At 42.9% G+C, this 17,657-nt stretch overlaps 1 protein-coding gene across 3 annotated transcripts in view; it reads left to right on the top strand.

Annotated features, from left to right (window-relative positions):
- Nucleotides 1–17,211, top strand: part of FRMPD4 (FERM and PDZ domain containing 4) — a 292,648-nt gene extending 275,437 nt beyond the window's left edge. For 2 of the 3 annotated variants that reach the window (XM_077927506.1, XM_028727696.2), the window contains 8 exons: nt 1,138–1,274; nt 3,909–4,035; nt 7,216–7,305; nt 7,678–7,860; nt 9,212–9,350; nt 9,838–10,902; nt 11,235–12,521; nt 15,320–17,211. In XM_077927506.1, coding sequence (XP_077783632.1) covers nt 1,138–1,274; nt 3,909–4,035; nt 7,216–7,305; nt 7,678–7,860; nt 9,212–9,350; nt 9,838–10,902; nt 11,235–12,521; nt 15,320–16,665 — 4,374 coding nt within the window. In that variant the 3' untranslated portion in view covers nt 16,666–17,211. Of the gene's footprint in view, nt 1–1,137; nt 1,275–3,908; nt 4,036–7,215; nt 7,306–7,677; nt 7,861–9,211; nt 9,351–9,837; nt 10,903–11,234; nt 12,522–15,314 lie in introns of all 3 variants that reach the window. The other variant, XM_028727697.2, reaches the window with a different exon arrangement.
- The last annotated feature ends 446 nt before the right edge of the window (nt 17,212–17,657 follow it).

The following is a 17,657-nucleotide window of genomic DNA, read 5'->3' as shown; positions in this document are numbered from 1 at the left end:
CAGGGCTCACAAAGCTGTGTGCACAGCAGTTCCCCCTTTAAGTGGTTCCTCTGGCAGTTGGCGATGCTGCCTGGGGCTGATAGGAGCTGGGATCCAGTAGCATCTGGGGGGAGACCACAGGTTAACCACCTCTAGTTTCCAGGATCACTGATCTTCTTGAAATAACAGGCATGGATGAAACTGCATAGGTTTCCTTGCTGACTATTTTTATCTGTTATTCAACCCTTCCTACAAGGAACCTAGGGCAGCATGGGGCCCATCTCATCCTTTTAAGAACCAGAGGAAGTAACTATGACAGAATGATTGGCTATGGTCATTCAGTGAGGATCATAGAAAACAGCTTTATACCAAGTCAGACATCTGGTCCGTCAAGCTCAGTCTTGTCTAAACTGATGTAAGCGACTCACCAAGAGCCATTCCCAGACCCATGGTGAGATGCCAGGGACTGAACCTTCCACATGCAAAGCAGTTGCTGATTTGCAGTGAGCTCCTCAGCCTACCAAAAGCTCTTGTAAGAGGATGCCAGTGTGCGCACGTGCGTTTTTTCATTATTTGGCATGTACGCTCATCCTATAATCCGCATTCCTGAACCTATCTATTGTGCTCCTTCTTCCTGGTTCTGCCAAAAGAGGTTGTGCAAACTCTTCGTGTGTGAGGAGCTACAGTGTTAGGACCTTGTAGCATATTAATTTGCTGGAGCCAAGTGGTAGATTGGTCACCTGCCCTTTCACTCACCATGAATTGGCTAAGGAACACCACTTTGGATGGAGGAAGGATAATAAAGAGAATTAGATTCCTTGCTCCTAGTCCTTGAACATGACTAGATTCTGACCCGTCATACCCAGCACACCAGTTAGAACAGCTGGCGTTCTCTGTCCATGCCATGGAAAGGAAACAGGGTGATTTTCTGCTCACTCCCACTTAAGAAGCTCCATGTTACATATCAACATTTTCATGTGTCTTCCTGGCCATTTCTCATTCTGTGATCTTCAAGGATTTATGGATGGCTCATCTGGCAGTCACAGTTCTTGTTAATTATAAGCTTGCCTTTTAAAGAAGAATTAGTCATAATGCGGTGTTTATGTTCAAAATCAGAGATTTTTGAGCTTGATACTCCCTCTGCTGGTTATTTGACAGAGCTGTAACGATGTGGTTCAAGAGAGGTTTGGACCTGAGCTCAAGTATGATATTGCACTGAGACTGGCTGCGTTGCAAATGTATATTGCAACCGTGACCACGAAGCACACGCAGAAAATCTCTCTCAAATACATTGAGTAAGTATAGAATGCAAACCTTGTAATATCTGTGGTTACCATTTATGTGGTCTGTTGATGTGCAAGCTGAATTTGTGATGGAAATGGAACAACTGCAAACACCAAGTAAAATTTGATACTTTCAGTATCAGCACAATCCTAACCATCTCCTCTCAGAGGTAAATCCTATTGAATTCATTGGGACTCACTCCCAAGTTAGTGGGGCTATGATTGCAGCCTTAGGTTACAGTCCTAACCCCACTTAAGTGGGAGTGAACCCCATTGCTACTTATAGGACTTACTTCTGAGTAGACATGTTAGGATTGTGCTGCTAATTTCTCAGCAAAGCCCTCCTAAGAACCTTAAAGTTAAACTCTGAGATGGTTGCTAAGTCAGTATGTCTTATCATACTACTAGTTCTCCACTAACTTATTTTTTACTCTTTAATTTATATCTGCTGTTGAAATGACACCATTGCCTTCTGCTCAAAAGGTCTCTCACGAGTCAAACAATTACGCTGAGTTACAGGGATCTGTCCTCTGTTACATACAGCAGCTGCATATTAAATATGCACACACCTCATGCGCAACCTGGATAACAGCTAGGCAACTGTTGTCATCAAACTAACCTGTTAATACTGAAAAAAAGGTCCCCCCTGCATCATGCCTTTCAATATTTCTTTTGGCAAAACACTCAGTGGTGTGGTCTAGTGTAGAAAATAGGGCTCCCCTTGATGGTTATGACTAAATGCTGTGATAAGGTGGAAGCCTCAAAAGCTAACATAGCAGAAGCATCATGTTTGTATGTCCAGCAGCCGGCTTATTTATATAATCATAGATGAGATGAATAAGGTAAGATTCATCCTATTTTGAGTCATACAGTAAATCAGGGGTTTCCATCCTTTTTGGACCAGTGGAAACATTTTTAATTTTGTGGGAATGCTGGGGGTGCCATTGACAAAATAGCTGCTCTGATGCCTTAGATACATCCATGACATTTTCATGTCCAACATCTTGTTCTTCACAACGGCAAACCAGAAACCTATGGCAAGCAAAACCTGAGTGCAATACCCTTTTCCTGCTGTAAGTTCCTCAGCAACTGGTTTTCAGAAGCATGGTACTTCTGATCCGTAAGGCTATTGTGACTAATCTAATGTGTCACCATCTAATGTGGTGGCCATTGCACCTTGGGAGTGGCAAAGTCCATAGTTTTACTCTCTGCTGTGTGAAGAAGTGCTTCCACTTGCCAGTTCTGAAGCTTCTGCCATGCAACTCAGATGGAGGAACCTGGGTTCCTTCAATAATGTCACACCAACGGCATAGAAAAGTGGCCAGGCAGAACTTATTTTAGCTATCCTCCATGTGGTTAGGGTAGTGTGCTGACTGACCCTTAAAATGGCACTGTTGAGATGGCAGCAATACTTTAAAAGTCTCCTGTGCCTAGTGTCAGAACTATTTTATATCAAACCATTGCCACAATAAAACAGTGACTAGCCTTTAGGAACAAACAAATGGATAGCTGCTTGCCTGAAAAAAATTGGCATCCCATACTGTGGCCACTGAAAAACCTCCCTGGAAGAGGAGCTCCTGAAGCATGTGGTTTGGGGTATAGCATTCCATCTCTGAACTTTCTAAGTTATCAAAGAATTGTAGATTTGGGGCTTATCCACACTTTTTTTTATTGCCTACCTTCTCCATGATGAGATTTACACTCCAAAATACCTTAAGGGAACCAGGTTTGGGAATACCGATCCTGTCACTCTGCAAACTAAGAACACAAATCTCTAAGCTTGTGCAAAACGTTATGTATCCCGCTGCCAATAAGTTATTAAACCCTTAATGGAAATTAAATCAGAGAGAATGAGAGAATTGGGCAGAAGGGAGAGTCTGGGATACACTTCCACACTGGTGGAACTATAATATCCAGTCTATAATATCTACACTGGAAATTGACTCTGTTGGGTTCCCGCAGCATCTCTAATCGCACAAGCTGTCATGTAATTTATGTTAATACGTATACTGTTCCAAACGAATCCTTGCTCATAGTCCTATTGGCCTAAACAAGTAGCCCAACCAGGATTCCTAAGCAAAGATTAATAGCTGCAGTTCAGTGTCCATGACTAAAGCATTTAAATGGGCCACACCTTAGGCCAATTTAACACCTTAGGCCACACATGGGCCTTGGTGGGCCCATGGCAGCCGCTATGGCCACTTGAAATGGAACTGTGCAAGGGTAAGCCAGTTGCATGAGAAGCTTCCCACATGGATTATCCAGATCATCAAAATCCCCAGTGTCGCAAGGAAACTTTCTGAATGGCTTAGGGAGCCTTTATCTACAACCCCTTCTGTTTGGGTCATGCTGAAGACTGCACATGTGAATCAGCAATTTGTTTCCATCACTTATTCCAACACACAATCATGCTTTGTGGCTTTAGAACAAAAGCCATTTCTCAAAATGACCTTTTATTCATTTTTCTAGCACTTGAAATTCTTTTACAGTATTTTTCTATGTGATAATAGCGTCTGCAGGGTGCAGGTGAGCAACTTGTGTTTGCCCCCAGTTGGTTTCTCCATGCTTCCTCAACCTTGTGGGATACCTTTCAGAAGAGGTAATTGTCAGAGGACTGTGGAATTAAAGTTGTGCCTTGTATTGCAGAAAAGAATGGGGCCTGGAGACTTTCCTCCCATCTGCTGTACTGCAAAGCATGAAAGAAAAGAACATAAAGAAAGCACTTTCGCACCTTGTCAAAGCAAATCAAAACCTAGTTCCTCCGGGTAAAAAGGTAATGCATTTGCATCTTAATAGAAATAGATTTTCATAATCAGGAGGACTGCATCTGACGGAGAGATTTTCTGTCCCATCCTTCAGAGAAATAAGTGGCCAATGCATTTTTCAGAGATTGCCAGCCTGTACAATGCGCACTGCTTATTGCTATTTTTTCAAGAACAATTAAAAGGAATTAGTTTAGCAAAACCATTATTTTATCTTGAAAATGGTAGGAAATTGCTAGTTAACCACAGGGGCATGACAGTTTCCTTCTACCTGCATTCATTTTGCTTCTATGTTTCATAACACAATTGCTGGGGAATTGCTTTCTCTGTTCCGAACTGTGTTACCCTAGGAGTCTGCCACGGCCACACATCTTCTTCACCATGCCATGCATTCATTTCTGTGAGTGAAATATCCCGGTCCATTGATCTGCCTTTGGCATTAATGGGCATGGCTCCTTGAGGTGCATATCACATTGGATACATTTGAAATTTTATTCATACTTTTAAGACACAGTTCAGCTGAACGGAAGCAATTTTAAGTTCCATTAATTCAATTGCCATGTTAGACTTAAGTACATACTTAGCTCTCTCCTCCTGAAATTATTAGGCTTTAAAATGCATCAGTTAGACTAGATCATGTCCTATATTTTTGGACCACTTTGAACACCCAGTTTGGCAAAATATGGGGGGAGGGGGGGAATAGAACACAGGTTTTTTTAAACACACACACACACACACACACACACACACACACTTGTTAATTTAATTCTTATGATCAGGGCCCAGAGTCAGCAGCTAGCATAGAGGGCTGATGCTGGTTACTGACATTTTGCTGGGGCAGCACATAACCTTGTACTGTGAAGTGATGCATTTGATGAAGATGCAAGGAACTACTGCCATCTTCATTTTCCCAGAATGCCTCTGCTACATGGGCACCCAGAGGATGGGGAAGGGAAAATAGCAGCAGCAGCAGTAATTATTCTTATTGTTATTATTTCTATGCCACCCATCTGACTGGGTTGCCCCAGCCACTCTAGGTGGCTTCCAACAGAATATAAAAACACCATAAACATCAAACATTAAAAGCTTACCTGTACAGGGCTACCTTCAGACGTCTTCTAAAAGTCATATAGTTGCTTATCTCCTTGACATCTGATGGGAGAGCATTCCATGGTGCAGGTGCCACTTCTGAGAAGGCCCTCTGCCTGGCTCCCTGTAACTCCACTTCTCGCAGTGAGGGAACTACCAGAAGGCCCTCGGAGCTGGACCTCAGTGTCCGGGCTGAGCGATGGGGGTGGAGATGCTCCTTCAGGTCTAAAATAAAGATGGCACCTGTAGCCACTTAGACTAGATTTTCTAATGCACCCCATCCCTGCCGTTTCCCACTACTACCTGCTGCTGCTCTGGTAAGATTACCAAGGAGTAGGGAGAAGGTGGGCAGTAGTGGGTGTAAGCACCAATGCTCAACCCGGCATTGAAAAGGTAGACACCATGTAAAGCAGATGTGGCGCCTACCACCATCTTGATATTCCTGTGGGCAAAACATAATATCATGATGGGGGCAGAGAGCACACACCCCTCAGACTTGCCCTTCTTGCCAGTCTACTTATTCTGGCTTCTGAGGAGCGGGGAAATCACTTGATTATGCCTCATTTGTAAATCACAACAGTAGCCAGCATGTGACTGTCCGTTATCAGTTCCTTCATCAGTCAAGGAACTTCTCAATCAGGGATGGGGGAATCTGTGGCCCACCAGATGTTGTTGGACTTCAACTTTCATAATTCCTCACCAGGGCTGATAGGAGTTGGACTCCAACTACAGCTAGAAAGCTGCAGGTTTCATGTAGTGAAAGGCACCTTTCTGTGGTTTCACCTCATGCTGCTATAATTTTAAAGTCTTTCCTCAGTGGGGTGCTAATGGCCCTGTCTACACAATCTGAAGACTTTTAAACATTACAACAGCACCGTGGGATGGTGCTATTTAAAAGGTACCTAAGGCTACTGAAAAAGTGTCTTAAGATTTCATTCTGCTGGGTAGAGGCATCTCATTCTGCACTGAGATATTCCAATAGTATTGGAAGAAAAGCTCCCACATTAAAGGATATGGTTGTATGGCATCTTAAGGCCCGTGTGAACAATCTCTTCCACTTTATTACTGTGGTGCTAGCAGAAAGTTATGAGGTGGTTAGAAGGATCTGTGGAAGCGTCAGAGGAGAGGCGAAACACAGCTATACCTCAGTTTCCTTGGGTTGGATGTTGCTGTAGCTGCTGCAGTTCAAGCCTCAGTTTGAGCGGATTGCAGGAGCTGAAGGTGGAATAGTATCAGGCTTTTCTTTTTAACTGTGGATAACATTTTTTTAAAAAGTACCATACTTTTCCGTGTATAAGACGCCCCCTGTTTTGGAGGACCTCCAATTTGGGGGGGGGGGGGGATGCAGTAAATCACTAACCCGACGCTTGTAATCGCTTGCGTCTGCTACAAGCATCTGCCCAATCACCAACAGCAAAAGTAAATAGCAAGCGCAATTGCCACAGCAGCAGCCAATCCTCAGCATCTCTTGATGCTGCAACCAATCACACACCCATTTCCCACAGCCAATACAAACCACCAATGACAATCTGCAGCTCGCAGCTGCAAACAATCACCCGTCACCCATACCCACTACCAGTGTATAAGACACCCACTTATTTTTGAGTTTAAAAAACCTAGTCTTATACATGGTAAAGTACGGTAGCTATGAGCTTCATCCAGTCCACATAACACATGTAGCAATGAGACATATTCAGAGGGCTTAATCAGTAGACATTTGGGGAATTGTTGCCACCACATGGTTTTAAAAATCTGGTATATTGCTACTCTAAACCTTTTCACAAAGGGGGCTAGTTCTGACTATATGGAATGCTGTGTTCTACCTCTGTAATCCTTCAATGAGTCATTTAGATCTGTCTTGCACTAGATCATTTCTGATATGGTTTGAACTACATCTGACTGGATGAAATAAGACTTCTAATTTCAAGATCTAAAAGTAATTTCTGCCCTTAGGAAGTTCTCTAAAGAATGGCTTAACTATGGGCTTTGAGAAGTCCTTATTAACAGCTTGCCTGGGGTGTGTAATAAAATTATAGTGAATTATAGTCACCATTGCGCCTAACTCCTATGGTCATTTGATTGTTTTCTCTCTTTATCTTCAGCTTTCTGCTCTGCAAGCCAAGGTACACTATCTCAAGTTCCTCAGTGATCTACGGCTTTATGGGGGCCGTGTATTCAAAGCAACGTTAATGGTAGGCTTTCCCTCACCATCATTTTTTAATGTTTGCTGAGTATTCTGCAAGTGGCTAATTAATGAGACAATTAATCATTTGCTTCACAAGTAATATTGAGCCAAATCATGCAATAGCTTTAGTACAGCTTCCAGCAGGCTCATTTCAATCAGGTACTTTTTAAATAGATTTTTCATCCCTTAGTACCAAGTATATACACTGATGAAAATCTTGTAAAATTATTTTCTGTGAGGATCCACAACCTAGCTGGTTAAGTTAGATATTGTGGATTTGATGCATAATGTTGATTTAAGTGGAGGTAAGCTGATTTAAATCCACATGTATTTCCTTGCTTTGTGAAAACCCCTTCTCTTTTTGCTTCCTGTGTTGCAGCAGGGTGAAAAACGTTCTGAGGTGACACTGTTAGTGGGGCCACGATATGGTATCAGCCATGTAATAAACACCAAAACAAATCTGGTAGCTCTGCTGGCAGATTTCAGCCACGTGAACAGAATTGAGATGTTTACAGAAGATGAAACTATTGTTCGAGTTGAGCTTCATGTGCTAGATGTAAAAGTAAGTTGAATGTCACAATTGTTTCAGTAAGACTCTCAGCTCTGCGTCGTAAGAATAAAAAAAGGAGAGTTCAATTATCCCTTTAAATTTGGTGATCCATCAAATTCAGCATCAGGTCTAGTTCAATTAGCCTTTCTTTTTATTTTCTTGTCGTACCTTGGAATAATAATCTTAGTTACTGTCAAAGCTCACTATGTAGTTGTAAACAAGCTTAGTTTGAACTTTATTCTCTGATTAGAAGTACCACAATTACAATTATTATTTTGAAGAGTATTTGTTTTTCTCTTCTTTTTAATGTTTATTTTCAGTCTCAGTACTTCTTTTGTGAAAGAAGTGACCAGCAACAGTTTATTTGCATAATGCTCCAATGGATTTTGAAAGCATTTGGGAAACATTAACCTCGGCACATCTCCTCAGAAAAATAAATATCAACAAACCTTTTTCAAACATTGAAAAATAAAATGCAGCCTTGCTCTTTCTAAACCACCAAACTAAGAATTCACCATATTTTGTTAACTTGTGCTATTTCCCCCCCCCCCCCCAAGACAGCTCTGAGTGGCTTTATACCAAAGCTCTTGTCATTCAGCATAAAATGAATGACTGTTTTGAAGTGAAACTTTTTGACCAAAAGCAAGCAGAAAAATGTGTTTTTCATATGAGCCAATATTTTACATGCTTTACAATTATGGGAATGACACAGAGCCAATTGTTAGCAAAATACTGAACTGTGGTAGATTTCTAAAAGCATCCAGTCCCATATACAGTTATAGGGTTGTTAGGTGTGAGATTCTTAATTAAAGGAATTGATGCATGGCCTGAATTTGTCTCAGTTTATCTGTACAGCTTATCCCCTGAGAACTGGGACAAAAGAAAACACAGTCCAAATGGTCCTGGACCAATAATTGGGGGGATGTGGTGGGGTCTTAAGAAAACAGATCTCAGTTGCCTCAATTGGCAGTTCCACCTGAAAAAATGAACATTCATAATTTCAAGTGTCCATTCTGGAACACCTTTTAAGTCTTTTCACCTTCTACTGCTATTATTTTGATGTTATAAGACATGGAAGTCAAGATCACAAGATATGTTGTGCCTGGAAGACACAGAGAGTGTGGCAGGGGTGGGTCTGACATATAAGGATGCCTCTCTCAAATTCATGGAAATCCCATTCAACGTAGTGGGAATTGCTTGTGGTTAAGCTTGGTTAGGATCATGCTATCAATTTAATTCCATCTAGAATATTTTCTTACTATTTTTCTTTTTATAAAAAAAAAACCACAACCAATTTGTGCTCTAAATCTGGCACCCCACCAGAGATTATAGCCTTGACTTTACTGTCCTTTTCCCCCCTTAGCCAATCACTTTGTTAATGGAATCGTCAGATGCCATGAATCTTGCCTGTTTAACCGCTGGATATTATAGACTTTTAGTTGACTCCAGGCGTTCAATATTTAACATGGCCTGCAAGAAAAATAGTGGAAGCCGTGAAGCAGGTAATGTATACTTATCATGTGATGAATACACAGACATACAAAATGATGTACCAGTTTACCTTTCAGGTAAGTTTTGCTTTCAGTCAGCAGAGACCTTCTAGGAAAGTATGTATCTTGGCAAATCCGATTTGCAGGTGGCATGCTGAACTTGAAAGTGACTTCAGAGCCATATAAATTCCCTTATCGGTATCGGGGTGTCAACCAACCCAAGTAGAATTATTAAGTCTGCTTGTTAGGATATGCAATCAAAATAGGTTGAGTTTTTGATTTATTCCCACAATAAGAATTCAGCGTTTGACTTCTTTGAGAAGTAAGGAGTAGCCTAAGAATAGGCAACTGTTAGAAACTTATTTCAAGGTTATATGGAAAGGATCAATCTTAAAACATGGCTGTTTAGGAATAGCTATCTAATCTGAAGTAGGCGAGATAGCATAAATTGATTTGATAATTTGCCTTTCCTCTCTACCCCCCCTGTTCCGTTTTTTAGGGACTGAAGCTAAGGGGAAGCATAACCTCCATGGACCCGAGTGGAACTGTGTAGCGAAAACGACAACATTCCCAGCGGAAGGAGAGCAGGAGGTGCACATGTATATAGACTCGAGACAAAAAACTGCAGAGGCTAATGACAGCACTTTCTGCCCGAAAGAACACAGGCACTTGTACATAGAGAGTGTTTATAATTCTAGTGTCCTTGATCAGCAACTGGCCAAACAAGAGGACTCTGCAGAGGCAGAAGAAGAGAACCAAAATTTAAACCAGCAATCTGCACTGTCATACTCAGGAGGAATAGAATCAAACAAGAAAACGCAGGGATCTCCGAGAGCTGCAAAAGTATCCTTTATTTTTGGAGATCACAGTTTGGATGGCATTAACCCCCAAACCCTTGGCTATGAAAGACTATTGGATGAAAGTCCAGAAGCACTGGAAAAGCAGAGAGCTCTTTATATAAGCCATGCCAATGACATCAAGAGTTTGGAGTTGTCCCCTGACGCTGAAAGCATTCAGTTTGCTGCAAATTCCGTTTATGCAGGTTTGACCGATGGCAAAATATTTGGAGCTGCGGAAGGAATAGAGGAGCCCCTGCTGCATGACATTTGCTATGCAGAGAACACAGACGATGCTGAAGATGAGGACGACGTCAGCTGTGAGGAAGACATGATGGTGGGAGAGATCAACAGGCCTGCTCTTCTCAGCCTTTCGGGTTCCAGTGATGACATCATTGACTTGACATCCCTCCCACCTCCGGAAGGGGATGACAATGAAGACGACTTCCTCTTGCATTCTCTGAACATGGCCATTGCGGCTCCTCCACCTGGATTCAGGGATAGCTCTGACGAAGAAGACTCTCAGAATCACACAGTGCAGTATGGAGAGGACAAGGAAGAGACTAATAATGCAGGGAGTGATGATATTCCAGTGTCACTTATTGATGCTGTTCCTACAAATACTGAAGGAAAATCTGAAAAGGGTCTGGATGATGCTGTGGTTTCTACTCTTCAAGCACTGGAGGCCTTGGCTGCTTCTGAGGAACAACAGACGAATGACAACTCAGGTTCTTACACCACTGTTACGTTTATTCACTGAAACAAACCATACCATTTCATCCATTTCCACCATTTAGCCTTTTCATCATTAGCCCATTTTTTTTGGAAACATTTCATTATTATTTTTTGTTTTTGTTTTTCCTCCATCACCTACACATACCATGTGATAGAACTACCATAATGTTAAGTTGCCTTTCTTGGAAACTATGCAATATGTGAATCAGTATTCTAGAACCATTTTTTTAAAAACTTAAAACAATCCATTTTTCCCCCCCTTATCGGTATATTGAAGTGCCTGATGTGATTTCATTAACTGGCTCTTATTTTTTACGGCATGCAGGTGTAGCCATCTTGAGAGCATATAGCCCCGAATCATCCTCAGATTCTGGCAATGAGACTAACTCTTCCGAAATGACTGAAACTTCTGAATTGGCCACAGCACAGAAACTGTCTGAAAATGCCACGCGCCTGTTTTTGCCCACTAACGAAGGTTATCAACCGCTTGTGGAGCAGCAGGCTGAGTTTTCCATCACCAAGAGCCAGGCTGGAGGGCTGCTGCTGAAATCCGTACAGTCCTCAGCCAATCAGCAAGTTGCAGAGCTACAGTCAAAAGTTGTGCCTTCCAAGCAGATTCTCCATTCAGACAACATGGAGATGGAACCGGAAACCATGGAGACAAAGTCTGTTACTGAATATTTCAGCAAGCTGCACATGGGGTCCGTGATATATTCTTGCACTACGAAACGGAAAAATAAGGCGGCCGAAGGGGAAGGGAAAGCAACCCCTGATGGCAATGTTGTTATGAAAAAACAGCCGGGGGCTAAAAAGACAGAAGCCGATGAGCAAAAGGGCAAAGTCAGCACTCTCTCCTCAAGAGAGGGTCAGCGCATAAGCACTTTTAATGTGGAAAGAACTGCCTTTCGCAAGGATGGCCAAAGATGGTATGCTGCTTCGGATGAGGGAGCGGCAGAGAAGCCAAATTCCGAAACGGTGAACGGAAAGGCAGTTCCGAGAGTTTCAAGCCTCGGGAAAACAGAGGTGGACTGTAAAGAGGAAATGCACCCTGAGATTAGTCCTAGTGGGGCTTTAGGGCGTGGGCCAGATGAACATTTTGTTTCAGATGTGACTACTCTCTCTTCGCCCAAGGAGCGCAGTGACTCTGAAGATGCTAATTCACCTGGCGATGGCCACCTCCCAAAGCTTCCGGAAGCAGAGCAGAGCATGACTAGATTGTGTGAGTATCACCTAGCTAAGCGCATGTCATCCCTGCAGAGCGAAGGCCACTTTTCTCTGCAAAGCTCACAGTGCTCCTCGGTGGACGCAGGGTGCAGCACAGGCAGCAGCACGTGCGGAACCCCGGTCGAATCTCCTCTTTGCACCTCGGACGCGAAGCACATTATCCCTGACTCGGCAGGAAAGGGCCTCAGCTACATTATTCCGGCAGACGAAAGAGCCGCCATGCTCTCCAGCCACGGAGCAACATACAAGGAGCTGCACCAGCAGCCTGAAACTGTGTGCCACAGAATGGCAGTGCCTGTTATGCATCCCACAGTCAATTCCGCTGACCCACTCTTCGGCACGTTGAGAGATGGATGTCACAGGATCCCCAAGATTAAAGAAACTACAGGTACGGCAGCACCAAAGTGTTAATCTGAATGTGTGTAAGAGACATGGGCGGCATTTTTTAAACCGTTAAAATAAAATAAAAATGAAGTGACTGTCCAGAGCACACACAGCCCAAGAAGGGCAAACCAGCACAAACTTAACAGTAGCTCCTGAAGCACACTAAACATGCACGCACATGCACCTGGTAGCTAGGTAGCTGGCACCCCTTTGCAGGCTTGTGCTCTGAGTTGGAGCAATGATGGGACCATGCCTGCATGCAAACCTAAGTACCTTTGTCTGATGGCAAGAGCACAAGCAACCTGTGACTTCTCCTACTTGGAAATGTCACTGTGTCTGCCTTTTTAAGGCCCTCCTGGTCCTGGGGGACAGTAGGGGAGGGGATTCTGCTAGCCCCCTCCCTTCAGGCGCCATCTCTCCATCCACTTCAGGCACATCCTGTCCTTCCTCCCCCATCTCTGACTGCTCAAACCCTTCCTCATCTTCCATCTCTGGCTCCTGCCTCATGGGGGGCACAACAGCCCATAAATCATTACCCCTTTATAATAATAATAATAATTTTATTATTGATATCCCACCCTGACTTGGTTGCTCTAGCCACTCCGAGTGGTTTCCAACACATACAAAAATATAATAAAACATCAAACATTAAAAACGTCTCAATACAGGGCTGCTTTCAGGTGTCATCTGAAAGTTGTGCAATTCTTTTTCTCCTTGACATCTAAAGGGAGGGTGTTCCACAGGGAGGGCGCCACTACCGAGAAGGCCCTCTGCAAGTTCCCTGTAACTTCACTTCTAGCAATGAGAGAAACACCAGAACACCCTTGGAGCTGGACCTCAGTGTCCAGGATAAACAATGGGGTGGAGATGCTCCTTCAGGTATATATAGGGCTCCTGGATCAGCCTCTGGCCCCGCTATCTCTTCCCCCCACTCCTCATAGCCCTGACAGTACTTCAAGTGTTAAGAGTGTGGCCTTAGCATGGTTTCACACAGTCGCTACTCTAGAAATCCCACCTGTGCAGTGGAGTGTAGACTTTGTGCATATCCAAAACACGTGCTCCATTGTCTGCTTTGGGCCACATGCACATTTGTCTGATTTCCTCAGAAGTGGGGGATCAAGCCCCACAAATAAAAGAATCAAAGTCTTCAGAAGAATATTTTGAATTGGAAATACTGAAATGAGAGGCTGTAGCAGGAACCCAGAGACCAACTGAAGGGAAGTTGAGGTACCAGTTAGACCTGGCCGACCGTGGGTAGGGAAAGCAGAGCAAGATAGGGAGGAAGAAGGCAAAAGTGTCCCAGCAGGCAGTATTAACAAGCCTCTAACTCTGCAAGCCTGCAGATGGCTACTCAGAATTAACCCCATTGAGCAGAATTGGATTCACTCCTAGGTGAGTGTGTATAGGATTGCAGAAGCTCCCATTCAGGCCTATTAGAGCCACAAAGCTTTTTTTTATTATTTGGCAATGGCAATTGTTTGGCAATTATTATCCTTGCAGTTCCTTCCTCTATTGGCCAGAGCTGGAGATGTTACTGTCCTGTTTGAAACCCAAACCATGTGATGCATGCCGTTTGGTATTTTTTCTCCTGAAAGTTTGCTTAAAGGCTTCATCTGCATCATACATTTATGCCACTTTAAAAACCATAGCTCCCCCCCCTTCCTGAGAATCCTGGAAAGTATGATTTGCTAAGGGTGCTGAGAGTTGTTAGGAAACCCCTATTTCCCCTCATGGATCTACAATTCCCAGCTGGTTTCACAATCAATCCTTCTTCACATGAAACTCCTTGGAATTGTAGTTCTGAGAATGGAGCAAGACATTGAATGAACAGAGTAACGTGTATGCTGATTCCTAAAGTCAGGGGGCGGGGGTCATCCTTCAAGCAGGGGACAGGACAAAACCAACAGCTAAACAAGCATTCAATTCATCACTCCTATGACAAGTGCACTTCAAACTGCAAGGCAGCTTCACAGCTGAGGTGGTGCGTTTTCTCTTTCTACACCATAGACTAATCTATACTGGTGAGTTAAAACGTTATAAATGAGTTGTAAAAATGTACAGCGGTAAATGGAAAATTGCATTGAGAGCTACAGTGGTACCTCAGTTTTTGAACATAATCCGTTCCGGAAAACCATTTGAGTATTGAAACGTCCGAAAACCAAAAACTCAATAGTCAACAGCTAGGCCTCAGGATCTTGCACTCAGTGGAAGCCGCATGGCATGTTCGACTTCCAAGGGATGTTTGAAAACCAAAGCATTTACTTCTGGGTTTACGGCGTTCAAAAACTGAAATGTTTGTCAACAGAGACGTTCGAAAACTGAGGTACCACTGTATATAACTTTTTTTCTTAGCGTTTTTTTTTAGATCAGTGTAGATCCAGCCTACATCTGTCTTCTTCATCAGAGTTAACTAATAACATATGGAAGGAACTGTTAGCTCAGTTGTTTAGCACTGGTTTAGCACCAAGGTTGCAGGTTCAATCCCTGCATGGGGGAGCTGCATATACCTGCATTGCAGGGCATTAGATTAGATGATCTAAAGGGTCCCTTCCAATTCTACAATTCTATAATTCTATGACTGGTGTAAAGATCTTTTTTTTAATTTTTGTTTTGATGAACTGTACCTCTCCTGAAAGATTTGTGATTGCATGTGGGGTCTGTGTATTCAGAATATTAAACCTTTCCTTTTTAAAATTTCCAAAGCATCAGTTAAGACTATATGGCTGAAATGCTTGGCCACTAAATGGCTTTTTGAGGCGATGCTTAATTATTCCCTTTGTTCTTCTACTCCCCCTAGTGTAGCTTTCACAGAGCCTGTGACTGGAAGACAAGGAAGCATGTCTTCAGCTTTTCCTAACCAGCCCAGAGCTGATTCCATCACGCTATCATCCCACATTCACTCAGAATCAAAGGTGCCAAGTCGAAACCAAGACTCTTTTGATGTTCCCAAAGTCAACCAGTCAGGTGGGGTAGCGGTTAGTTTATGGCCATATGAGATGATGGGGGGAAGCCTCAAGATGCCGCACAACAGGAAAGTTCTGCGACGAAGCAGCAGCGTCACTGCAGAATCGACAAGCCTCGAGACGTTTCTCGGGAAGAAGAAAGCCCCAGTCAGTGTGTTATGTACAGACATCGCTGAAGCAGGTGGCTCAACAAAATCGGAAAAAAGGGGAGAACTTCCTCTGGGCAAAACGTTATCCAAAAGTTATTCCCAGAGCTCTGTGAATGTCAGCAGCGTGGGCAGCAGGAGATCTCCTGTCTTGAACGCCATCCGGAAGGAGTCCAAGCAGTACAGAACGTTGCCCTTACGAAAGCTGGATGCCAGCAATTGGAAGTGCCGCGGCCCCTTTAGTTATTGTTTCCTAGCGAGAGGAAATGCCGAAGAGGACGAGGATGAAGATGAACACAGAGGTGGCGCCCGGCTCTCGTTCCTCTATCGTCCCGAGATACAGTGCCAGGTAGCAGAATTGTCCCCTCGGCCTCCTTCCATTGAAAGTGAGGAGAATGGGAAGGAGGGCACAAAGACTGGCAGCGATGCGGAAAGCAGCCCAAGCAGCAAGAGCACTCGCGGAGACCAGGATGGTCAAACCGATAGGAATCTCAGCGACATGTCCTTCGATGCACGAATAGCGAGACTCGGCGTAATGAAGGAGAAGAATTATGCAGTGCCTGATGGATTTCTTGCAGCACAAAAAGATGCCAATGAGCTCCTCTGTTTGGTCCGATCGTGTATGGGGAAGAGGGAGGATCATTCAGAAGCATATGACCTTAAACTTTCTCAGTATAAACAACTGTTATCTGTAGAATCGAGACAGTTGGGAAGTGCCTGCAGGAAAATGGCCATGGCTGAAAAAAGCCCAGAGGAAATGCTTGTAGCTATGACTTCCAGCTTTCAAGTACTCTGTTGCTTAACAGAAGCCTGCATGCGTTTAGTTAAAATCATGAACTCTGAAACACAGCAGGAGGAAATTGTAGCTAAAATAGATGAGGTTGTAATAAACTACATTTGTCTTCTAAAAGCTGCGGAAGCAGTGTCTGGTAAGACCTCCGGTAACTCTAGCATTAAACTCTTGGCTCGTAATTCGACCACCATGGCCACTATCGTAAGCACACTAACACGTTCTCTTAAAATGCTTTTAAATAAATAAACAGAAGTCACTTCATAATCTACCTTTGCAAAGCCATACATTAAAAAAAAAACCTTTTATTTACTTGTACGTGTATGAAATAATGTTTAAAACAAACAAACCTTGACGCTCTCTCTGTATATTTTGTTATTTTATATGAAATAGGTATGAGATTTAAAAAACAACAACAACTATGGGACTTCTGACCAGTTCTATCCTCCTCTTTCTTTCTTTCTTTCTTTCTTTCTTTCTTTCTTTCTTTCTTTTTGAAGGATAAACTATATAAAAGCATTTGGAAGTTTGACTTTTTCCATAGTCAAATCTACAGGTGTTTGATCTTAATTTCTTAAGACTGTAATGCTAGAGGATTTACTTCCTTTCCCCCTCCAGGTTTATACTTGGGAACTATACTGTTCATGGTTAGAACTAAGAAATTGAATCATAATGTATATAACAGTATTTAATGTTTGAATTATAATTTTTAAAGCATTGAATATAGCAAAAATACATTTTAAAACCCAGAGACTATTGTGACTGAATAGAGATTATATATATATATATATATATAAATATATATATACATATGTGTATATATATATGCGCATAATAAATTACTCTTTTGTTCATACTGTTGCTTGATGCATCTGTTACATTGGTAGTTTGTTTCTGTGCCACTGCTCAATCAAAAAGGCCTGCAGGACTGCTCCCAAATGTTTAACGCAAATACAAAAGTCAAACACGTAAATGCAGCTTATGACATTCGGCAGGGGGGGGACGTTTACTCCCCTTAACCTTCCAGTTAAGACTGCAGCTTTTTTCATAAGGTTCCCTGTAAAAGGGGCTGGTTTAGAACAGGTAGAGAAGCTCGCCCCACTGTCTCGCCACACACACTCTCCCTGGTAGCAATTCCTCCTATGAAAATAAAGGGCAGCTTTGCCTTATATTATATCCACATCTACACACAGCTTCTCCCTGAGTCTTTTTTCAACGCTGTGGCTTGAAGCACTTGCTCA

The sequence above is a fragment of the Podarcis muralis genome, chromosome 4 (genome assembly GCF_964188315.1).
Source record: "Podarcis muralis chromosome 4, rPodMur119.hap1.1, whole genome shotgun sequence".
NCBI lineage: Eukaryota > Metazoa > Chordata > Lepidosauria > Squamata > Lacertidae > Podarcis > Podarcis muralis.
The sequence above is the reverse complement of the archived record's forward strand: the minus strand, read 5'-3'. Positions and strand labels throughout refer to the sequence as shown.